Raw genomic sequence first — 25,827 nt, 5'->3', positions numbered from 1 at the left:
TGCTACGGCATACAAAGACATTTTTGACAAATTAAATGTTTATTGCTCAAACAGTAATAGGCTGACAGTACAAAAGTTACTGACAGTCCCAATGTGACATAGTACAGCACAGTTCTATTCTCCATAAAAGCACCAATTTTATACTCCCAATGTATAAAAGGCTCATTACAAATGTGTACAACACGGGGTAAGTCTTTTGCATGACTCTGGGTTTCGCCGTTCCGACTTCTTCCGGGGCATACTGGGCGTACTTCATAGTTCACAATTTATACAGTCACCTGTCAATATATCTATATAGAGGTTAATCCGGGAATATTTCCTTCAGTTTATTGTCTTTGTTAAATACAGGTTGGAGATCAGCAGCAATTTTCCTCAAGATGTTTATTTGTGGGTTGTATATGACCACTAGGGGCTGTTGTCTTCCTACTTTTTGTACTCTAGAAGATTGCTCCTTGGAGTTCTTGTTGCTCTGTAGATCTGATCATCTATAATACGTGGATGGTATCCCTGTTGTAGGAATGTATTCCTGAGTGATAGCAGGTGTTGTTTTCTGTCTTCACTGTCTGAACAGATCCATATGTAGCGCAGAGCCTGGCTGTAGATGATGGATTTCTTTGTGTCTCGGATGAAAGCTGTTCCATCTCAGATATGCTGGACGGCCTGTAGGTTTATGGTAGATTGTGGTTTGTATGGTATTGTTTCTCATGTATATGGTCATGTCCAGGAAATGTATTTGAGATGTAGAGTAGTTGAGAGTGAGTTTGATGGTAGGATGGAACTTGTTAAAGTTTTTATGGAAAGAAAGAAGTTCATGTTGACAGCCTGTCCAGATTATCAGCAGGTCATCAATGTACCTGAAATATGCTAAAGGTTTAGTTGCGCAGGTTGATAAACTCTTCCTCTAGTTTGGCCATGAACAGGTTAGCATATTGTGGTGACATTTTGCTACCCATAGATCTTCCCATACATTGCAGATATATATCTTTGTCAAATAAAAAATAATTGTGATTGAGTACCAACCTGATGAGTTGTAGTGCTGGCTTTGTCGCTAGATTGTTCTTTCGAAGAAAGTGTTGGCATGCGGCTATGCCATCCTCATAGGAGATGTTAGAGTACAGAGACTGCACGTCCATAGTTACCAATATTGTTCCCTCTGGTAGTGAACCTAGGGCTGAGAGTTTGCAGAGGACGTCTGTGGTGTCCTGGACATAACTGGGTGTGCACCTCACCAAGGGCTTTAGAAGATTTTCCACCCAGCCAGAAATATCAGTTAAAGTCCCAACACCTGAAATGATTGGTCTCCCTGGATTGCCTTCTTTATGTATTTTAGATAACCTGTAGAATGTTCCCATTCTGGGATTGTCCGGTATAAGGTCCATTAAACTGTCTGATACAGCGTTGAAACTATTGGTGATACGGACAAATTCCACTGTGTATTGTTTGGTGGGGTCTTCATTAAGCAGGGTGTAGTATTTTTTTTTTTTATCTGAGAGTTGTCTGTGTGCCTCCTGGATGTAATCGGATGTATTACGAATTACTACAGCGCCTCCTTTATCAGCTGGTTTGATGATAATGATGTCTTTGTTGGATTTTAGTGCTTTTGTGGCGTTCCTTTCCTCTATGCTGAGATTGTGTGTTACTTTGTGTTGTTGCTCCTAGATCTCAGTTTTAACTTTTTTTCTGAAGCAGTCAATGTAGTAATCTAGAGTTTGATTGTATCCAGGTTGTGGGGTCCAGTTTGTAATCTTTTTCTTTCTTGATGTTTCTTTTCCCATCCCAGCTTGTGATGTCATATCTGTTTTGTCAGAAAATAATTCTTTCAGCCGCAATCTGCGGAAGTATTCCTCCACGTCACTGTAAAACTGGGCTCTGTCAAGTGGTTTAGTGGGACAAAATGGAAGTAGACAGAACATTAATTTCGATTTTACTTGGTTCATACTGAGAGAGGTTTACAACAGAGGATGGTATATCCAAATGGTTATGTGGATTTTGCCTTCCTATTTGTATTTTGAGACCCGATTTCTTCCTTAGTCTGAGTTTTTTTTGTTTGCAGATGATAAGTTGATGTTGTCATTTATTGTAGAAATCCTTTAATACTTGCTTAGTTAGACTTGATCCAGGTCCTTGTATTGTATCACTTAGGGAATTAATCTAATTTTGGATGGTTCTCTTCTTGTTGTAAAAAAACTCCAACAAAGTGATTCCGCAGTCTTTCAGATGATCTATAGCAAAGTTTCAGTGAAAAGTGAGTGTTGTAGGTATATTCAGTTGGATTCCTGATCATGAGGCATTTGGGGATAAGATTCTCCTTTTTGCATCTGGTTAGGAAGAATATGTCGCTATTCAGTTGTGCCTGTTTCTGCAGTAGGTTTTTAAGATCCATCAGTGTTCGGTACATTGGGGTATCCTCCATTTTCACGAAGTATAGTAAAAAATAGTGTAGTACATATTGTCTCTGGCTAACACGGGACCACACTATTTTTATTTTTTATTTTATTTTTTGCAGAAATTCATTTTTAATCCATTTTTTTTGTAACACAAAGTTTTACCAGAGAAATGCAAGGAAATATTTATTGCCCAGGTTCTGCAGTTTTAGGAAATATCCCACTAGTTTGCTTATGGACTGAAGCACCGGCCTCAGAAGCAAAGGAGCACCTAGAGAATTTTGGGGCCTCCTTTTTATTAGAATATATTTTAGGCACCATGTCAGGTTTGAAGGGCTCTTGCGGTGCCAAAACAGTAGAAACCCCCCACAAGTGACCCCATTTTGAAAACTACACCCCTTGAGGAAATTATCTAGGGGTATAGTGAGCATTTTGACCTCAAAGGTTTTTTGCAGAAATTATTCGAATTAGGCCGTGAAAATCAAAATCTATATTTTTGCAAAGAAAATGTAGGTTTAGCAATTTTTTTTTCACTCCCACAAGGACTAAAGGAGAAAAAGCACCCCAACCTTTGTAGGGCAGTTCTTCCTGAGTAAAACTATACCCCAGGTGTGGTCATAAACGGCTGTTTGGACACACGGCAGAGCTCAGAAGGGAAAGAGCGCCATTTGGAGTTCAAATTTAGCTGGTATGGTTTGCAGAGGCCATGTCACATTTGCAAAGCCCCTGAGTGGCCAAAACAGTGGAAACCCCCAAAAGTTACTCCATTTGGGAAACTACACCCCTCAAGGAATTTATCTAGGGGTATTGTAAAGGATCTGCCAGACACAGCTTCTGTGTCGACGCCCGTGGTTAGTCAGTCTGCACCTGCTCCTAAGTCTGATAGAGTGACTCCTTCTTCTACAACTCTGGCTGGGAGGCTGAGGAGTGGGAGAGCCTATCACAGCCTGGCCAGATGGAGCTAGCTCCCGCCCTCTGTCTATTTATACCTCTGTCTATTTATACCTTCATTTCCTGCTCCTCCAGTTGTACGCCGTCACCTAGGACGGGCCGTTGCAAGTAGGCAGGGACTGAGTGGCGGGTAGATTAGGGCTCACCTGTCTGTCTCCCTACCCTGTCTTTACAGGTATAGTGAGCATTTAAAAAAAAAAATGTGTCAATTAAAAATCCATGGATGTGTGATAAACTTTGAAGCACTCCTTTATGCACAGGCCACGTTTTAAACCATAAATTTTTATTGATTTTGTCATCTTCATACAGTAAACTATTATTCACAAATAATGCACAAAGACCTAACATTGTAATATCCAATAAATGTACAGTACAACAAATCAAGTGAAAAGTATTAAACATGTACTTCTTAACAAAAAGGTAGAGAAAGGAGGGAAAGGAGAAGGGAAGAAAATCAGACTGACATAGGTAATTGGTCTTTACAGTCCACAAATCGGCGCAACCATGGGCCCCATACATTGGAAAAGAAAACATATCTGTGATTTCTTAGGTAAAATAGGCGTTCATAGGTACAATGGTTAGACACCCTCCCTATTACTTCACTACAGGAGGGAGACGTGGAGGATTTCCAAGCCTTGGTAATTAGAAGTTTGGTTGTAAGAAGCACATGGCCCACCAGGCACCTAAAATCATGTGGGAGATCCTCTATTCCTAATGATAGTAGAGCTAAAGCAGGATCTTTGTTGATGGGAGTTTGCACAGGCCAGGTTTGTCGGGGCAGGTTTCCCAATGATAAGTTGTCTCGTCTTCTCCCCCATTTGTAATACACGTTACACCTTTTTTTTGGTCCTTCCCTTTTTACCAGTGGAGGGGATTTCACCAGGAAAGTGTTGCCCTGGTACAATGTGGACCATCGCTTCTAGAAGTACTGGGGCCCTCCCCTTCCTGGTTCCCAAATACGAGGGCCTTGATAACCACCTCTTGAAAATTAAGGAATGTCCCTGTCTGGCCTGCACATTGGTATAGCATGTAAGCGTTATACATTGCCATCTGTACCATGTGCATGGCCAGCATTTTTTTAACCACACCTTTTTGTTTTCCGCATTGCACTGTATGGCTTTAGTACTTGATCAGAGAGATCAACCCCTCCCATGTACTTATTGTAGCCGAGGATGCAATTTGGCTTGGGGGTCATTGTAGTGCTACCTCGGACAGGGACAAGGGTTCTGCTGCTACCGTGCAGCGTGGTCAACCTAAGGACGTCCCTCTTGTCCTTATACTTGACAAGCAACATGTTATCGCTGTGTAGTGTCCTGCTTTCTCCCTTTCTTAGGGGTTGCCCAATCAGATTTTTAGAGAGGCCTCTCTGATTTTTGCGCACGGTGCCACATGCTGCAGTCCTTCTGGGGGAGAGGCATTTAAATAGTGGGATGCTGGTGTAGAAGTTATCCACGTAAAGGTGGTAACCCTGATCCAGCAGTGGGTGCACCAAATCCCACACTATTTTTCCACTAACTCCCAGGACAGGGGGGCATTCTGGAGGTTCTATCCTTGTGTCCTTCCCTTCATAAACCCTAAATCTGTAGGTGTACCCTGAGCTGCTCTCGGACAGCTTATACATTTTAATTACATACCTCGCCCTCTTGCTTGGCAGGTATTGGCGGAATTTTAGTCTCCCCTTAAAATGTACAAGGGACTCTTCTATTGCTATGTTCTTTTCGGTGGTGTATGCTTCTTGAAATTTTGATGTAGAAATAATCAATCATTGGCCTGATTTTGAATAGGCGGTCGTGTGTGGGGTCATCACGGGGCCAGCACTGTGCATTATCATTATAATGCAAAAATTTCAGCATTATTTCAAAACGTGTCCGGGTCATTGCCATGCGGGAAAATGGGGTGCTGTATAAAATGTCCGCACTCCAGTATTGCCTAATCTCTGGCTTTTTTACTAAGCCCATATGTAGGACAAGGCCCCAAAATGTAATCACCTCCGCTGGCTATATGGGGGTCCACCTAGCAAATGATGACGTGGGGTTTTGGGCTAAAAATTGCTGGGCGTATAAATTTGTCTGGGCCACCATTAAATTAACAAAATCCTCAGAGAAAAAGAGCTTGAAATAGTCAATTTCTGCAAGGCCTACAGTCTCAAATCGAATTCCTGAGCTCCCTGTGAAATCCAGAATGTGAGGCTCATAATTATAAGGGGTGGGTTCCACATGGTATCACTCATTTGGGGGTTGCCTCAGCTGATGTCCTGGAGTGTTTTTGCGAGGGTTCCCCATCACTGGATGATGATGATGATGTCAATAGGAATGGGGCAATTTCCTCTTCTCCCTCGCTGGCTGAATAGACCCTTTGAGATTATTGGGACTTTTTTATTAGGGGGGTATGTAGTGCTTCAACACGTGTAATACTTAATTTATTTTTATAGAGGTGTTTGTGTATGTTGTGCAGGGGCGTAGCTAAAGGCTCATGGGCCCCGATTTAAAAGTTCTTATTGCCCCCCCCCGCAAACTTCTCATGGCAGACGGTCTGCAGCTTTCAGCTGCATCGCTGGGTCTCCTAAGTGACCAAACAATGAAGCACTAGCAGCCAGGGGTGTCACTAAGGACTTAAAATGTCTGGGGAAAGTACGTGTGCGTGCGTCGACCATACAAAACTATGGATAGGATTAGATACATTGGCTCAGCAGACAGTATCACACATGATGGGATTAGATATAGGGCCCAGCTCGCTGACATTGCGGCTCCAGCGCTGGACCCAGGAAAGGTATTAATAATAATTGTTTTGCTTCTTTATGTGTTACTAATTATTATTGTGCGTTAATGTTATTTTACAGGTTCGGTTGTTGGACTACTTCAGATTCGAGGACTACTTCAATGACAGCGTTTTTTTATTCTCAATAAAATGGTTAATGGGGGTTGTGTTTTTTTTTAATTTCAATAAAATATTTTTTCTATGTGGTTGTATTTTTTTGAAACTTTATTATTACTGCCTTAGTAATGGCCGCTGGCTGACTGACAACCTCCATTACTAAGGCGGGGCTTAATGTTAGCCTCTGCACCTGCTAACACTAACCCCCATTATCACCCCGGTACCCCCGCCACCAGGGGTACTGGGAAGAGCCGGGTACGAATCAGTACCCGACCATCTGTAGTGACAGACAGGCACCGGGGCGGCCGCAGGCTTGCAGCATTACAGTTGCATAAACTCCTAATACAATTTAATAACGGGCTAGATAATGCTATAGAAAAAGAATTCTCCCTTTGTTAATGCAGGGTTCACTCCTAAATACAAATTTAAACAGAAAGAAAAAGACGTATATATAAAAAATATGACAATTTTTATTAATCACATAAATGAGACAGACATAGTTTTAAAAAGGTACAAAATAGATAAGACTCTATAATGTTCCAGTTCTTAACATGAAAGGCAGACTTCCTATATCTTTACAGCGATATATTCTGCATCCTAAGGCTGAGTTCAAACGACCTATTTTCAGATGTAATGGAGGCGTTTTACGCCTCGAATTACGTCTGAAAAAACGGCTCCAATACGTCGGCAAACATCTGCCCATTACTTTCAATGGGCTTTACGATGTACTGTGCCGACCACCTGTCATTTTTACGCGTCGCTGTCAAAAGATGGACTGTAATATTACAGCCTCGTCAAAAGAAGTGCAGGACTCTTCTTGGGACGTTTTTGGAGCCGGTTTCTCAGACTCCAATGAAAACAGCTCCAAAAACGGCCGTAAAAAACGCTGTGAAAACGCGAGTTGCTCAAAAAACGTCTGAAAATCAGGGGCTGTTTTCCCTTGAAAACCGCTCCATATTTTGAGAAGTTTTTGACTCTACGTGTGAACATACCCCAAGAGTAGGGATATAAGGAATGGGTGGTAGGAGACTTGGTAATCGCTAAATCTTCATGAAATGCTGATCAAGTATGGACATTGTGGCGATACGTGTGGGGCTTTCAATGCCCCCCCAATATACTGTGGTTTACAGGTTATGTGGCAATATACATTCAGTGCCTGTCACTGATATATATCAATATCAAAATAGTGTCAAGACAATAATAATGTGCAAAAATAAATTGTGAGCAAAGAAAAACGGGATAAATGAAAATATCAAAATTAGTCCCACATCAAAGGACAATTTGATTAGTACGGTCTTCTCCATCCATGTTTGGGAAAGTATCTGGGTCAAAATTTTGGCTTCCTATAGAAAGGCAGTCAGACTGAAGATAGGTGGTACATCAAATACCTAATACAATATGATACAAGACACAAGATTAAAAATTTGTTAAAAACATGCTGGTGGTAGAATAATTATTTAGAGAAATGGGGCAAAGCTAAGTTTTTCATTGAGACCACAGGGCGTCATTGAACCTAGATCCACATGCACTCTCTTTGTGCCAGAACCTTCTTCAGATTACTGCCTCTGATGCCACAATGTATGCGGTCAATACCACGGACCCTAAGAGACTTAGGATTACAGCCATGGTATCTTTTAAAATGTCTTGATAAAGTTTTGAGTTGTGTAGTACGTATCCTCAATTGTCTAGATGTCAAGCCTATATAAACCTTCGGACACCCACATAGCGCATAATATACTACGTGTGTGGTACTACAAGAAATGTAGTCCATAATTTTAAATGTTCTTTTTCCATCTACTGACGTAAAATCCATTGCTCTGCTGATGTTGGGGCATGCGATACAATCGCCACAGGGATAGCATCCAACTTTTGGTTCCCGTGAACCAAAAGGGTTTATATACCTTGGTACATAATGGCTCCTAATCAGAAGATCCCTAAGGTTTCTATTCCCCTTGGCCGTCATCATGGGTCTTTCAGCCAGGCATTGTGCCAAAGCTGGTTCAGATCTTAAAAACAAGACCAATGTCGCCCCCGAATTGTCCTCATGCTTTCCCATTGATTATTATATGTTATAAATCGTACGCTGTTTTCTTCGATTCGATGGGCTTTAGTCCTTAATAGGTCACAGTGTGGTGTTTTTTTGGCCCTATTGTATCCTGACTTGGTCAGGGATCATTACCATGTATATTGTTTGCAAAAATATTATCCTTACACATATATATCAGTATATTTCACAAAGAAATTGAATCCGTGGAACAATGGAGTCTGTATGAGGAACACGCCTATGGAAGACACCGCCCATGGAATGCAAGAGGAGTGTACAGATGAACTTATAGCTGAATAGAGCAAATGGGTCTTAAGCACGACCCACATCTCTAGGGAGGAGATTGTGTTTCTTTGTTTAATAAAGTTTAGTCTTCACTTCCTACTTCACTGATGGAGGATCTGTACCAACATTTGTCTGCCTGGTATACTTCTTCCACGCATGCTCTCAGTTTCCAATTTACAGAGGTGGCTATTCGGTGTGAAATAACATGGAAAAGGAAGTTTGCCCTGACAACTTAATGAGACGTCTGCTATTCCCTCTATCTTCAAACCTGGATTTAAGTTCCTCCGACTGTTGTTGAAACAGTCAATCAGTGGAGCAGATCCGCTTCATCCTGGGAAACTGACCAACTGGGATGGCTTTGACAGTTGAACGTGTATGAGAAGATGAAGCATGCAGCAGTGAATTCACTGATGTTGATTTACGGAAAACATCAGTTTGAAGTAATCCACATTGGTCAGCAAACATTTGTATGTTCAAAAATTCTATTTTATGCCTATGAAACGTATGTGTCAATTTAACATTAAATGAATTCACATTCAATTGCTGCATGAATTTCATCAACTCAAACTCAGTGCCTTGCCATATAAAGAGAGCATCATCAATATAGCGTAACCAGCACTGCACATGGTCGACAGCGTGGGCGCCATCCCCATGGCAGTGCCCCTAGTTTGTAGGAAAAAGTTGTCCTTGAACACAAAAAAGTTGTCAAAATGTATTGGAGCAACTCCAAAACTAGTTCACACATTTCACCATCCCGGTTACTGATCCCCAGGAAGAAGCGGCCCGCCTCCAAACCATCACAGTGTCGTATGCACGTATACAGTGACTCTACGTCTGCGGTAACAAGGTACATATCAGGCTCTGTTTGGATCCCATCGATCCTACCCAGGACGTCCGTTGTATCTTTTACGTATGATGGTAACTCGGTGACTAGAGGTTTCAAGTAGTGTTCAAAAAATTTACATATTGGGTCACAAAGACCTCCCAAACCTGACACAATTGGGCATCCCGGGCGATCCATAAGGTTCTTATGGACCTTAGGTAGAAAATACAGGGTAGGGATCTTGGGATCGTTGGTTAATGGAACAGTGTCACGAATTTTTTTTTTTTTTACATCAGTTTGATTTTAGTGTTTTATTAAAAACTTTTATATTTATTTGTGTGTTTGTGTTTTACTTTTTTTTATTTTTGAACTTTTTCTTCCCTATGGGGGCTGCCATTTTTTTTTCCATTTTTGTATGTGTCGATTAACGACACATACAGACATGGAATACAGCACATACAGTCCCATAGTGAATGTGAACAGGGCCCGTTCCATCCACTATGCTGTACGCCGTCTCTGTGGGAACGGCGCATGCGCCGCTCCCACACAGTCCAAGTTGAACTGTGCGACGTCCGGCGCCATTTTCCTGTGGGCCGGAAGTCGCGGCCGGACAGTAAGAATACTACTTCCGGTCGCGGCTTACGGACTTGTGCACTTGGAGCGGGAGGTAGCAGACGGAGCGGGCGGACCGGAGGGAGCGGCGGCGGCTGGAGCAGGTAAGTTATTTCTGTGTATGTAAGTGTTTTACTGTGTGTTTACTAGTGTATGTAAACCTACTACACTTTGTGTTAGCTCAAAAAATGGCGACACACAGTGTAGGAGGTTTGACCCTTCAATCCCCTCGTTTCTCCCGACACTAGCCAGGATAAAGGAGGGGGGGATTCTGAGAGCTCACTAGAGCGAGTGAGTTTTCTCAAATTTTGCAGCATAAAGCAATGTGGTTGCTTTACCACATGCAATGCTGCAATTTTGGGAATTGCTCCATCTAGTGACCAGCACTGGGAAATATTTTAAATTAGAATCTAATTTATAATATTTCCTGACTCGTGAAAAAAATTAGAACAATGTTTAATCACCTATACACTAATTGTTTAACTAAAAAAAAAAAAAAAACATTTTTTTTCTAGCGTCACATTCCCTTTAAGAGTCCCTCATAGATTTTCTTAGGGATAATTCCCTTGTCTAGGGCTCTGTTAAGAATCTTGACTAATTCTGAGGAGAATGAGGATAAGGGACTGTGTGTTAATTTAACATATGTATGTTTATCTCGCAGTTGTCTAAAAGCTTCTTTCTCATACTTGTCTGTTGGCCAGACCACAATGTTGCCCCCCTTATCTGCGGCCTTTATTATGACATCATCTTTGGATTGAAGTTCTCTCAGGGCTTTTCTCAGGAGGATAGTTAGATTATCGCCACTCCTAGAGGTGGACAGTTGTTTGAACTCGTCCATAACTAGTTTGGTGAAAATTTTTACTTGGGGGCACAGACATAAGGAGGGGAACCTTGTAGATCTGGGCAACACAGATGTTGATAACATACCTGTTACCGCAGCAGTCTGTTCACGTAGCAAGTCCTCGAGAGCCATCTCTCTAGTAATCTCCAGTGAATCACGGCCCCTACTGTGTAATTATTATTTTTTTTTTTATAAAGATAACAAATTCTATTTCATCACATAAAATGAGACAAACATTTTAAAAAGGTACAAAATGATTTGAGAGACTCTGAAATGTTACAGGGTAGAACCGGAATACAGATCATCCATATAAAAGGACTACAGTCCCTACAATGAGGGTATATGGTATGGGTAATGAATAATCCTATAAGTGGCTAATCCCTCATATAAGGACCCATTAGATAATGAACACAGTGGTCCTGGGAAAAGTTAGGGAAAACCTAAATATCAGAAAATGGAGGAAACCTTACTCATATCGGTGATCATGGACCCTGGATACCAAGTATGAAACCCCAACACGCATATAGCGGGGTGTGCTTCCTCAGCGGGTGCATAGTGTCCTGTTGCAGTCTGGACCTTAAATAGGACAAGTCCCAGATGTTTTCTGTTGTTAATCAGCGCCCATGAGATCGCGGCGCATGTCCACAGATGCGACCGGAAGTGTGGCATGCCCCACCTCCGGCCTGCAGCACCGTAGCGCATATCCGGGTTCCTGACGCGTACCAGGTATACCGGACATGTGCAATGCGCTATGGGAGGCGGGAATGGAGCAGGCGACACACCTGGTCACATGCAAGTGGAGTGCACACCTCATTGGCCGGCCGAGACGAGAATGATTAAAAGGTAATGTATACTGATGTGCCATTGACGTAACTGCTCCCATTCCTATGTAAACAGAACATCCACTAAGGGGATGGCAGATGCACTGCACTACCTGTGCATATAAAGTATGTGTGTGAAAATTATGAACTAAAGTGAAGGATCATGTCCAAAAAAAGAAGAAGAAGGGGGGGGGGGGGGAGAAATCCCCCACAGAAATAATGCAGTGTTTATAAACCAAAGTAATGGTTTAATTAAAAAAAGTGGTCTAACAAGGATGTATGTATAGCATCACAATTGTGGTACTGATTATAGAACACCTCATTATGTGATTTATAGTGGTTAATGCGGTCACTTCATTATAATAAAGTTATTACACATCAATTATGTGTCCCATAACAGGATAACGTGTATAAAAAGATGAAATCAAAATAAAATAAGTGACATAAAAGACATTACAAAAAAAGGGGGGAAGAAGAATGGAGACAATTCGTCAATATTTGGTGGACAGTTGTTTGAACTCATCCACGACCAGATTTCGACTTGAGGGCACAGAGATAGGGGGCGACGGGGACCTTGTGGATATGGATAAAACAGATGTTGGAAACGTACCTGTTGCCTCAGCAGTCTGTTCACGTAATAGTTCCTCTAGGGCATATAGGGCCTCCTTTTCCATCTCACTAGTAATCTCCAAAGATCCAGGGCCCCATTTACGGGAAAATAAATGTAAGTCCTTTAAAGCTGTAAAAAAACACAAATCCCTTTGGATCACGGGGACCGAGAGTGGGTTGTTACCCTTGTGGCGATTGTATAGCATGCCCTAATGTGAGCGACGGACTTCATATCAGTGGATGGGATGTAATAAGAGACTATATCTTGTGCAGTACCACAAATGTGGTCTACTGCGCACTATGTGGATGTCCAAAGGTCTACATAGGCTTGACATCTAGAGAACTGAGGTCGCGTACTAGAGAACATGTGCGAGACATTGCCGGAGCTAACATCATAAATGATCTCACACAGTTAAACACCCTGCCAAGGCATTTTAAATTATATTATGGCTGTAACCCAAAATCTTTGAAGGTTTGTGGAATTGAACGCATACATTGTGGCATAGGGGGGGGGGGGGGGGAATTTGAAGAAGGTTCTGGCACAAAGAGAGTGCAAGTGGATTGTTAAATTGGGATCTATGACTCCCTTTGGTCTTAAAGAGGCTCTGTCACCAGACCCCGCAACCCCCATCTGCCACCGCAGCAGACCGGCGCTGCAACGCAGACCACAGTAACGCCTCCATTCTCAAAAAACGAGCACCCCCGGTCAAGCCATGACCACCCCTGCAGCCACGCAAATGAGGCCCGCAAAAGTCTAAGTGGGCGCGCTCAAAAGTCCAAGTGGGCGCGCACCATGCGCGCACATCGGGGGGCCTCCAGCACCCCTACCAGCTGGGTGCCCTGACGAGAAGCACCATCCACCCCTCCCCAGAACGCCCAGCCCCCGCCTGATCACGCTGCGACGCCACCCACAGGTCCCGCACCGCGTCAGACGAGCGAGGACACATCGGCACCAGAGGCCACAGCCGACTCCGCAGCAGCATCAGCGCCCGCAGGCAAGTAGCTACATCGACCCACCTGCCAACGCCGATGCCGCTGCAGAACCAACCGAAGCCTCCGGCGCCGATGCGTCCGACACGATGCAGGACCTGTGAGCGACGCCACAGATCTGCACTGCCAGAAGCTGGGCGCCCTGAAGAGAAGTGGACGACACCCCCCGCCAGAGCGCCCAGCCAGCAAAAGCATCAAAAACGCCCCGATGCACGCACCCAACACACGCCCACCTGGACTTCCACCCCCAAACACACCCACCTGGACCCCCGCAAGCCCCACCTGCACAACCACAAAAATGGTCACAACCCGGCCAAAAATGCTCGTTTCCCAAAAATAAAAACGTCACTGCAATCTACATTGCAGCGCCCATCCGCCGCAACAGCAGACAGGGGCCGCAAAATCCGGCGACAGAGCCCCTCCAACGAGAAACTCAGCTTTGCATCATTTCTTTAATACAATCTCTACCATTAGCATGTTTTTAATCTATAACTTTTTGTGTCTTGTACATAATTTTTTTTTTTATTTCAATATATTTTTATTAAGAAATTTGTAACAAAATAAACACAGTACAAGCAGTACATTTACAATGCATATAAGATCTGCGGCTCAAAGATCTGTACATGGAATTACTTGTATGCAAACAAAGGCAATTTTTACATCAGTTCTCAACAGAAAGAAAATGAACAAGACAGAGTACTAAACCATACGTGACATAATTAATCACTTTCTCATTATATCAAGTGGTTGCCTGCTCGGACAGTAAACAAGAACAAACAATAACAGGTGACTAACATGAGACCATTGTACAAGCTTTTGTGAGTATTAGAATACTCCACTTCTGTATGTGAGATAATAGTAGGTGTTAAAATCAGACCAAAGGAGAGGAGGCCAGGACCTGACTATATATCGGACCTTTAGTGAAATCTAGCCATTTCTGCCACGTACTTAGAAATTTTACATGGGTTCCGCTCTCCCATCCAGCTAGCTCCTCCATTCTAAAAATCTGTCCAATCTTTTCCAGCCATTGAGGAATTATAGGCGGGGACTTCGATTTCCAATGTATGGGGAGTTTAGCTGCCATCAACATATGAGTTGCCAGTGAATGCTTAGTCGGTCGAAATGAGATGTTAGGTAACCACAGCACTACCAATTCAGGAGTTAAAGGGATCCTGTCATCAACATCTTACCTGTTAAACTCGCCTGACCCCTCAATGGCCGCAGCTGTCCAGAGTTCGTTCCTGTTCTCTTCTTTCCTGAAGTCCTCCTCTGCCAGTAAATATCGTCGTTTAAACTTTTCCCGCCTTTTATGGTAATTATTTTTCCCTCTGGGATGCAGCTTCTTAACCACGCCCACTGCCACCACCTGTCCGATCCTGACTGGCTAATGAGCTGTCAATCAAAAAGAAGGAAGTGGAGTCCACTCTGAGATGCTGGAGGAATGAAAACCTGACTCTTTTCAGATGAAGATTTGACTCTTTTCTGCTCATTTGCATACGGCGTGGGACCACTGAAAAACGGAATACTAAAGTTACAGAGCTTACTTAGAACATATTTATGGCTTAGATGACAATGATTTTTCACCCACTTTCACCAGGTATTGCTGGCTTTATAGCTAAAATGCTGGTGACAGGTTCCCTTTAAGCATACATTCAACCCACATATTACATTAATAAGTCTCACAACCTCAGACCAAAATTCCTTTAAGACTGGACAGTGAAACCATATATGTGAGATGGTCCCCACACCTAATCTACACCTCCAGCATAATTCGTCAGTAGTAAGTCGCCATTTGTGTAGGAGCTGGGGAGTTCTGTACCATCTTGTAAGTGTCTTGAAGGAGTTCTCTTGGATCTTGACACAGCGAGAAAAGCCATGCGAGTTGGACAGAACCGTGGAGACTTCAGAAGGGGTAAAAGTGGTGGAAAACTCCTTTTCCCATGCCAACAGGTATCTAGGTTTGGATGGGGCAGCTAAGTGTAAGAGTTTAGTATATATTTTAGACAGCAGGCCTTTGGGTAGGGTTGGAAATAGCAAATAATGTTCTAACCAAGTAATGTCCCGTAGAGGTTGAGTGTACTTTGTACTAAATTCTCTACACACCTTAGTGAATGCTAATTCATGTATGAATGAGATGGAGGTAGATTCTAATGGGGGTAATAAGTCAGCTAGTTTCGGCAGAGCCGAGGCATTTTGTAGGGTAGGATACACTGAGGTTTGTAGTAAGTGAGACCAGGGGAAGTGAATTGGGGTGACTTCCGCTTTCAAGAAGGCCGGGAGAACCCTGAGAGGCATAAGAGGGGAGGGACTCGTACCTGATTCTGGTTTTGTGAAGAGATTCTGCCACACCTCTATCGTACCCCTCAAAGTGTTGCTCAACTGAATCGCCTTTATTGGGACATTGGACCAGAGGTGTATGATCCCCTCCTCCCCAAGAATGTGTCGTTCAACGTGTATGTGAGGCCACACAGGTTGCTGTGCATGCACCAACCCCAGCCATCTAGCCAAATGATTAGCTCTATAGTAGGCCTGAACATCTGGGAGTCCGCATCCCCCCTGCCGTTTGCCAAGTCGCAACTGAGCATATGCCAACCTGGGGTGAGCAGAATTCCAAATAAACTTTGAGAATAAGCGGTGTATTTGGATAAAGAAGGTTTGCGGAAGCCAAATTGGAATTGTCTGCATCACATACAAAATTTGCGCCATTATATAACATTTTAGTATGTTCTTTCTTCCCATCCAAGATACATATGGGATCTTTAAGCCTGAAAGATGGGAATTAATTTTCTTATACAGCGTTTTATAATTGTACTCAAATAGCTTAGCAGGGTCTGAAGGGATGCGGACACCCAGGTAAGTTATGTCAGTTGTATTCCAGGTGAAAGGTGTAGACACTTTGAGACGTTGGATCACTGATTTCTGCACCGTGATATTTAAGGCTACAGATTTCCCCAGATTGATCCTGAAATTGGACACTTTTCCAAAATCCTCTAAGATTGCTAGTATCTCTGGAAAAGCTTGGAGGGGGTTTGATATAAATAAAAGTAGATCATCTGCGAATGCTGCCGTTGAATGGGTGACCTCCCCAATTTTAAAGCCCTTGACCTCCTGTGACTGTATAAATTTCTGAATTAGGGGTTCTATGGTTAATACGAATAATGCTGGGGACAACGGGCAGCCCTGTCGCGTTCCATTGTATATATCAAAGGATGGAGATAGGGTACCATTTATTCTGATCCTAGCCGATGGCTGGCGATAAAGCGAGAAAATGGCTCTCACAAAGGCGGAAGGAAATCCATACCTAATGAGTGTCGCCTCCATAAAGTCCCATGCCACCCGTTCGAACGCCTTTTCTGCGTCAGTGCTGAGGAGAACTAAGGGGAGTTTCTGTTGTTTGGCCCAAGATATTACATTAATTATTCTGGTAGTGTTAAATTTCCCTTCCCTTTGTGGTACGAAGCCTGTCTGTTCTGGATTGATAAGTTTGGGGAGCAATATATTTATGCGATGTGCCAACAACTTTGCCCACCATTTGAGATCTGTATTCAGGAGGGATATAGGCCTATAGCTTCCACATACCATAGGGTCCTTTCCTTCTTTTGGGATAATTGTGATATGCGCGTCAAGCATTCGTTTGGAAAGGCCCCCTCCCTCCAACAGTGAGTTGCTAAGTTTCACAAAATGCGGCAACAGAGTTGCTGCGAATGTTTTGTAGTAAGATATGGGGAACCCATCCGGGCCAGGGCTTTTACCACTTGGTATGGAGGCAAGTACCTCCTTAACTTCTTGCTCTGTAAAGGGGGGTCATCAGTCCCTCCAGATCTGCCTCTTCCAATTTAGGTAGGGAGATAGAATTAAGGAAAGATTCAATGGGGGCCGAACGATCCCCCATAAGGTTGGACCGCTGGTCCCCAGATTATAAAGAGAGGAATAAAATCTGTGGAACTCCGTCACAATATCTTCCGTGGAGGAAATCACCTTACCCCCTTCTGTTTTCAGTTTGGTGATAAAAGATTTTTCGTTTTGTTTTTTAAGGAGTCCTGACATAATTTTAGATCCCTTATCTCCATGGGCATAATATTTAAATTTACATCGCTGGAGGGCTTTGGCGGCTTTGACATTCAGGAGATCCCTAAGATCATTTCTCAGTTTTGCAAGTTCAGGTTGAGATTTCTGTATAGCGGATTGTTTCCTTAGCGTTTCCAAAACTGAGATTCTATTCAGGAGAGAGTTCATAGTGGCATCCCTAGCTTTTTTGACTCTGGCGCCCAATGCGATGAATTCGCCTCTAATACAGGCCTTGTGGGCCTCCCATATGATTGGCACAGGGGTCTCTGGAATGTTATTAAAATGAAAATACTCCTGGAGTTTGTTATCTATATTCAAAATGTCTTCTGGGGAACCCATCAAAGTTTCATTTAGTGACCAGGTCAACGTTTTTCTAGGGAGGGATAAAATAGATAAAGACATAGAAATTAACGCATGGTCAGATATTAGTACGGACCCTATGTTTGAGGCCGTAGCTTTGCCAAGGTGTCTGTTGGAGATATATATGCGGTCTAACCTATGATATGTCCCATGTACTGTAGAATAGTATGTGTAATCTTTTGTGTCTGGGTGGGCTGTTCTCCATACATCTACAAGCGAAAGGTCAGCTAGTACCCTCTTCATTTTCCTGATCGCTTTATTAGATATAGCCGCAGTTTTGGAAGTAGTGTCAAGGTTGTGTTCTAATACACAATTGAAGTCCCCTCCCAGAACCAGAATTCCTTCCCCAAAGGTTTGTAGCTTATTTAAAGTACCAGTTAGCCATGTAGCTTGATTTCTATTCGGAGCATAGATGTTGGCTAAAGTTATTATAGTATTCCCCACTGTTCCTTTAACAAACACATATCTAGCAGCAGGATCAATTTGTTGAGCTATTAGGGTGAAGGGAACCGATCTACCTATGGCTATGCTGGCCCCTCTCGATGCAGAAGAGTGCGTGCTATGGAACCATTGTGAGAATGAGGTGTGAGCTAATGAGGGTATGTGTGCGTGTCTGAAATGAGTTTCTTGCAAGAATAGTATGTCTGACCGAGCTTTCCTGACTATAGCAAACACTTGGCTGCGTTTTTGAGGAGTATTAAGCCCTCTCGCGTTCAGTGACACAATATTTATCTCAGCCATACTTACAGATGTCTAATAGGCAGATGATAGTGTAATGGAACTCATGAGGCGTCACCCCAACTTCAAACCCAAAACAAATTGTGGGAAAAAGAAAAACCTTACAGATATTGTAGATCATATCACATAATAACCAGACTGGAAGGCCTGAGATCTCGCAAATCCCAGCTTCCATGGGTAGGAGATTAGCACTAGCAACAATTATACATATTACAATACTCATATGCACAATGCTAGATGAATAAATCCGATCCATTCTGTAGGGGGGGAAAAGAATACAAAAGAAAGAAGAGACGCACTTTCTTGTTAATAGCTGCAAAACTTATGGTACCATTATGGTAAAACTCTTAAGAGGATACACAAGGTGCTAAATGGAAGCTTCCAACACGTAATAATAGTTCTTCCATAGCAATATGACAGGGGCCCATTCAAGGCAACTTCAAGGCGGGTTTGCCTCTGCAATTATTCTTCAGGTTTCCAAGTTCCAAAGTTCAGGTGGGTGTCCTCCTCGGGGATTTAACTTTGGTTTGCAGGGACCAACCATCTGAAGGCGGTAATTCCGGGAACGAAGTAGGTAGGTGGACCGGCAGCCATGATGGAATATCCAATGGGTTGACTTGTAGAACAGTCCAAATTTTTTGTAGATCCGCAGGTTGTCTCACCATGAGAGGTTTGCCATTAATCATCACAGAAAGTCCAAAGGGATATAGCCATCTGTAGGGGATATGACGGTCCCTCAGAATGTCAGTGAGCGGCTTCAAGATCCGTCGTGCTTGCTGCGACATCTTGGAAAAACAGGATTTTACATTTGTCGTAATACATTTGTCGTAATAAATTCCTTGAGAGTCCCTGGCCTTCTGCAAAAGAGCCGCTGTGTCGACAAAACTCAGGAGCCCGCACACCACATTCCTCGGCGGTTCTCCAGGTGCAGGTTTAGGGCGTAACGCTCTGTGTATGCGTTCAATAACCACTTGGGAGGCCCGTTCAACCCCCAGTAGGTCCGTGAAAATTGAGACAGCTGCAGCCTTCAGAGCCTCTGGTGTCACGCTTTCCGGTATCCCTCTCAGCCTAATGTTCTTCCTTCTATTTCGCTTCTCCTGATCCTCCAGCTGGAGAAATGCAGCATTTAGGTGCTCCTGTTGGGAGACAACCGCCTGTTGTGTCACTGTACTGTGAGATAATAAAGCGGCGTGGACATTTTCCAGCTCATCCACTCTGTTTCCAATGTGCTTTACATCCATTTTGATATCAGAAAGTTCCTTTAGCACTGGTGACAAGGCTTGTGCCAAACATTTCTTGAGAAAGGCTCTAGAGATATGGCATGCATCTGAATCCTCATATGTGGTAGTCTGAGCCGTACTGCTCTCTCTATCCGAATCGCCATCTTCTGACATTTCAGTGTCTTCTTCATATGCGGAAGGGTTACTCCCAGCAAATGATAAGGTGGAGTGCTTTTTATTAAAGAAACGATCAACTTCATGTTGATTCTTGTGCTTTTTAGGTGTGTGATGTGTATCCTTGAGCTTGTCTTTGCCCGTTTTCACCATTTTGTTTTAGCTTGTGGTACCAAAGAAAAAAGAAAGTGCGTGTCTCTCCAATGAAAGTTACATGTGGCTCATTAAGAACCGCGCTTACAGCTTCCCAACTACCTCCCTAGTAATGGAGGGGAGGAGAGGGTTACCTAGCAATAAATTTGGTATGGAAGTCCAGCTGACTGCAGTATGTAGCAGATCAAAAATAGAACAAATACACTAGGTGTACTCCCAGCGATAAAATATTAGAGCGGTGCTCTCATAGGTAGTGTGAAGAACGAAATATGGGTCTTGGGGGTATAGGTGGCACTTACTCCGAAGTCTATGGACGCTTGTCTGCAGGTTCAGGCCCAAGCCCAGTCTCCCCAGACGCACAGTGAGTTTCCGGCTGCTACTAAGGATCAGGTAAGCTTCTCTAATGTAATATCCTCAGATCGGCGTCCTTAGTGTATCTGCATCTGTGTTGTGTGCAGCTTTAAAAGGTACCTGCAACAGCTCTGCTGATCCCTCCGAGCCGTCTCGCCAGAAATTTAGGTCCCGGTCCGCCACGAGGCAAGGCCTCACTTGCTCCTTCTCCTTAAATCACCGGTTTACGGGTTCGAGCGGGTGCCCGGTCTTCACCGAGTCAGCTGGGAGGAAGGACAGAGCTGCTCTAGTGCAATCAGAGGCAGATTCTCCCGGTTTGAAGCCGATTAAGCTCTGTTTCGGCGGAGCTCCCCAAAGTTGCGTCCGGTCACTGCAGCGTCCAAGCCACGCCCCCCCTGTGTAATTTTTTTTTTAGTACCAGTTTCCGATAGAATAGATGTAAATCTTTTAAAGCTGTAAAAAAGTAGAAAGAATTAGTAGGTGAAAACGTCAACCCTTTACTAAGGATCTCACATTGGGCATCAGAGGACAGGGCATGAGAGGACAGGTTTATTACCTCCAAGTTATTTCCGGACCTCTTGTCCTGCTGGTGGTTCCGCGAGTTCTTGCGCTTTGCATGTCTGTCGTAATGTCGCCGTGGGCCTGGAGGTCCCTGATTAGTTCCCGTAATACTGCCAATATTTCCGTCCCTAGTTCTACTCAATTCATCACCGGAAGTTCGAGATGATATTGATGAGGATCTGGAGTGAGATATGCAGGGGCGTAGCTAAAGGCTCATGGGCCCCGATGCAAAAGTTCTTATTGGGCCCCCCGCCCCGCAAATTCCTCATGGACGACGGTCCGCAGCTTTCAGCTGCATCGCTGGGTCTCCTAAGTGACCCAACAGTGCAGCACTAGCAGCCGGGGGCGTCACTAAGGCTGGGCTGACACACCCTATTTACGGACGTAATTCGAGCGTTTTAGCATTGAATTACGTCCGAAAATGCGGCTCAATAGCGTCGGCAAACATCTGCCCATTCAAATTTAAATGGGTCTTCTGATGTTCTGTGCCGATGGTCATTTTTTTTACGCACCGCTGTCAAAAGGCGGCGCGTAAAAAAGACCCCCGCGTCAAAGAAGTGCCTGTCACTTCTTCAGACGTAAATGGAGCCGTTTTCCATGGACTGGACGCTGCCGTGTGAACATACCCTCAGGGCTTAAAATGTCAGGGGAAATAGCCCCAATACATATGTGTCCGCCCCCAAAAAAATGTGTGTATAGGAGACAGCATAGCATATCTATAGCACTACGACCCTATAAACTATGGATAGGATTAGATACATTGGCTCAGCAGACAGTATCACACATGATAGGATTAGATATAGGGCCCAGCAGACAGTATCACACATGATCGGATTAGACACAGTGGCTCAGCAGACAGTATCACACATGATCGGATTAGATACAGTGGCTCAGAAGGCAGTATCACACATGATAGGATTAGATACAGCGGCTCAGCAGACAGTATCACACATGATAGGATTAGATATAGGGCCCAGCAGACAGTATCACACATGATAGGATTAGATACAGTGGCTCAGTAGACAGTATCACACATGATAGAATTAGATATAGGGCCCAGCAGACAGTATCACACATGATAGGATTAGATATAGCGGCTCAGCAGACAGTATCACACATGATCGGATTAGATACAGCGGCTCAGCAGTCAGTATCACACATGATCAGATTAGATACAGCGGCTCAGCAGACAGTATCACACATGGTCGGATTAGACACAGTGGCTCGGAAAGCAGTATCACACATGATAGGATTTGATACAGCGGCTCAGCAGACAGAATCACACATGATAGGATTAGATATAGGGCCCACCAGACAGTATCACACATGATAGGATTAGACACAGTGGCTCAGCAGACAGTATCACACATGATCGGATTAGATACAGCGGCTCAGCAGTCAGTATCACACATGATCAGATTAGATACAGCGGCTCAGCAGACAGTATCACACATGATCGGATTAGACACAGTGGCTCAGCAGACAGTAACACACATGATCGGATTAGATACAGTGGCTCAGAAGGCAGTATCACACATGATAGGATTAGATACAGCGGCTCAGCAGACAGTATCACACATGATAGGATTAGATATAGGGCCCAGCAGACAGTATCACACATGATAGGATTAGATACAGTGGCTCAGCAGACAGTATCACACATGATAGAATTAGATATAGGGCCCAGCAGACAGTATCACACATGATAGGATTAGATATAGCAGCTCAGCAGACAGTATCACACATGATCGGATTAGACACAGTGGCTCGGAAGGCAGTATCACACATGATAGGATTAGATACAGCGGCTCAGCAGACAGAATCACACATGATAGGATTAGATATAGGGCCCACCAGACAGTATCACACATGATAGGATTAGATACAGTGGCTCAGCAGACAGTATCACACATGAAAGGATTAGATACAGTGGCTCAGTAGACAGTATCACACATCATTGGATTAGATATAGGGCCCAGCAGACAGTATCACACATGATAGGATTAGATATATGGCTCAGCAGACAGTATCACACATGATTGGATTAGATATAGGGCCCAGCAGACAGTATCACACATGATTGGATTAGATACAGGACTCAGCTCGCTGACATTGCGGCTCCAGCGCTGGACCCAGGAAAGGAAAGAATAATAATTTTGCTTCTTTATGTGTTACTAATTATTTTTGTGTGTTTCAGTTTTTTTACATGTTCGGTTGTTGGACTTCGGATATGAGGACTTCAATGACGGCGTTTTTTTATTCTCAATAAAATGGTTAATGGGGGTTGTGATTTTTTATTTCAATAAATTATTTTTTCTATGTGCTTGTATCTTTTTAAACTTTATTATCACTGCCTTAGTAATGGCCGCTGGCTGATTGACAACCTCCATTACTAAGGCGGGGCTTAATGTTAGCAGGTGCAGAGGCCAACACTATCCCCCGTTATTACCCCCGTACCCACCGCCACCAGGGGTACTGGGAAGAGCCGGGTACGAATCAGTACCCGACCATCTGTAGTGACGGGCAGGCACCGGGCCGGCCGCAGGCTGGTAGTATTAGGCTGGGGAAGGCCAAAAACAGTGGCCTCTACCACCCTGGTAATGCTGCCTGCTGCTGCTGTGTTGTATCTGGCTGGTTATGAAAATTGGGGGGGACCCAACCTCGTTCTTTCCAATTATTTTTTATTAAATTTTTTTTTAAATGACATGGGGTCCCCCCCATTTTTCATAACCAGCCAGATACAATAAAGCAGCAGCAGCCTAGCATTACCAGGATGGGAAGGGCCACTGTATCTGGCCTTTCCCCTCCTGATAATACCAGCCTGCGGCCGCCCCAGTGCCCGACCATCACTACAGATGGTCAAGTACTGGATGGTACCCGGCTCTTCCCAGCACCCCTGGTGGCGGTGGGTACCGGGGTAATAATGGGGGTTATTGTTAGCCTCTGCATCGGCCAACACTAAGCCCCGCCTTAGCAATGGATGCTGTCAATCAGCCGGCGGCCATTACTAAGGCGGTAGTAATATAGTTTAAAAAAAAACAAAGACAAAGAAAAAATATTTTATTGAAATAAAAAAAAACCCACACAACCCTCATTAACCATTTTATTGATAATAAAAAAAAGGCGTCATCGAAGTAGTCCTGGAATCCGCCGTAGTCCAACCACCGAACCTGTAAGAAAACACACAAAAAAACCGATTAGTAACACATGTGTTAGGCTTAGATACAGGGCCCATGTGTGATGCTGTCTGTGGGACCCTGTATCTAAGCCTAACACAAGGTAGGCTTAGATACAGAGTCCAGCAGACAGTAATCTTATACAGTATAAGATTACTGTGTACTGGGGCCCTGTATCTAAACCTACAGTGTGGTAGGCTTATATACAGGGCCCATCAGACAGGATCACACATGGGCCATGTATCTAAGCCTACCATGTGTTTGGCTTAGATACAGGGCCCAGCAGACAGGATCCTGCATGGGCCATGTATCTAAGCCTACCATGTGATTGGCTTAGATACAGTGCCCAGCAGACAGGATCACACAATCTGTGATCCTGTCTCATGGGCCCCCTAAGCCTGCTACATCGTAGGCTTAGGGAACCAAGAGAGAAAGAATGGATGCTGGGAACCAAGAAAATATTGAAAATACAAAAATACTTTATTCACATAGTTAATTAATACAATAATAAAAGAATCCATAAACCAACAATAAAAACATGGATGCTCAGCTGAGAGATTAGTCTAAATATGCACTACCAGTGCATGAAGAGTAAAGGGAGTCTAACAAGATAGAAAATGGTGCAGGATATGTATACTATGATATTATGGTAGAGTCAGCCTGAATCTATAGGTAAGGTATCGCAGAAGCAAAGAGATTTATGCAAAGAGTGTCATAAACACAAAGATTAACAGCTAACAATCATTACAAATTTTCACTAGTATAGTAATCATGACATGATAGTCTGTGTGCCATATATCTAGTGTGCTGCGAGACCACCAAGGATAAAGGAATAGATTCCACAAGAAATTAGAATGTAGTATAAAGATTTGTACATACCCATTATCAAGAGACCGAGTGACTGCAACTGAGCTCCACCCGAACGCGCGTTTCAGAGCGAATAATGCCTTCGTCTGGGGGTGGTGTCAGGTTGAGGTCAGGGGTTCTTTATGTAGGGACTGGCCAATGGACTATGTTTATTTTACCTGGCAAGTGTGTTGCATAATGAAGCTAAACGTCCTGCACACCTATCGGTCGCTGTCTCCCGGGGGCTAAAGGAGCTGCGCCCACGTCGACGCCAGCCGCGGAGAGCCCGAGCCGGAAGCACGGGACCGAGTCAGTATGACTCGGTCACGTGGATCAGGCAGAAGGCACGCCGCGAGTGACGCCGACGGGGGCCGGATCCCATCCTCCAATGAGAGAGCGACACAGGACGGATGAGCTGTGCATAGTAAAATACAGAGCGCAATGCTGCATTGAAAGATAGCAGCAATGTAAGTTAGTAAAGTATGTATATGATGTGAAGGATAATATATCACGAATTACATATATATGTCTACATCATCGATATTTTTATTGTTATATTGGTCGAAAATTATACTGCACATGCATGGATTGTCCCCATATGTGTTTGTGCATAACCATATGTATCGCACGGTGTGAACATGGATCAATTATACATAAATAGTTGGAAAATAAGACAAGCAGCAAGAGATAATAATGAAATACAGTTAAAATAGATATACTTAAAAATAAAAAATAAAAAGTGAAAGTGTGGTGAATATGAGTATATATACTATAAGAGAATAGATGAAAAATGGTAGTGAATCTTTAAGGTGATGATAATGAAAGAATAAGTGTATGATAATTATTTCAATTATAATAAATACATAATAATAAAATATTCGTGCTGAAGAATATACAAAATAATATAAGAATACATAATCATATATATAATTATATAAAAAAATAT

The 25,827-nt window shown here is 43.5% G+C and overlaps 1 protein-coding gene across 4 annotated transcripts; it reads right to left on the bottom strand.

Moving 5' to 3' along the window:
• Nucleotides 1–6,694: 6,694 nt before the first annotated feature.
• LOC142743168 (uncharacterized) lies at nt 6,695–25,185 on the bottom strand. Of its 4 annotated transcripts, none has more exons than XR_012881502.1 (6): nt 24,915–25,185; nt 20,855–21,038; nt 14,425–20,751; nt 12,246–12,374; nt 10,901–10,980; nt 6,695–7,597 (listed from the first exon to the last, which is right to left on the bottom strand). XR_012881502.1 is itself a non-coding variant. In XM_075853660.1 (5 exons), the coding sequence occupies exon 3, from the start codon at nt 19,945–19,947 to the stop codon at nt 18,892–18,894; it is 1,056 nt and encodes a 351-aa protein (XP_075709775.1). In that variant the 5' UTR covers nt 19,948–20,751; nt 20,855–21,038; nt 24,915–25,185; the 3' UTR covers nt 6,695–10,980; nt 12,246–12,374; nt 14,425–18,891. The 4 variants fall into 4 exon arrangements, 1 of the variants encoding a protein (XP_075709775.1); XR_012881504.1 differs by having other exon boundaries at nt 6,695–10,980; nt 14,425–14,744; nt 20,419–20,751; XM_075853660.1 differs by having other exon boundaries at nt 6,695–10,980.
• Nucleotides 25,186–25,827: the final 642 nt, after the last annotated feature.

The sequence above is a fragment of the Rhinoderma darwinii genome, chromosome 2, assembly GCF_050947455.1.
Source record: "Rhinoderma darwinii isolate aRhiDar2 chromosome 2, aRhiDar2.hap1, whole genome shotgun sequence".
In the NCBI taxonomy this organism is placed as follows: Eukaryota; Metazoa; Chordata; class Amphibia; order Anura; family Rhinodermatidae; genus Rhinoderma; species Rhinoderma darwinii.
This window is presented reverse-complemented; position numbering and strand designations above follow the sequence as displayed.

Excerpts from the sequence above, each read along its gene's own strand:
- LOC142743168 (XM_075853660.1), bottom strand. The coding sequence starts at position 19,947 with ATGGTGAAAACGGGCAAAGACAAGCTCAAGGATACACATCACACACCT.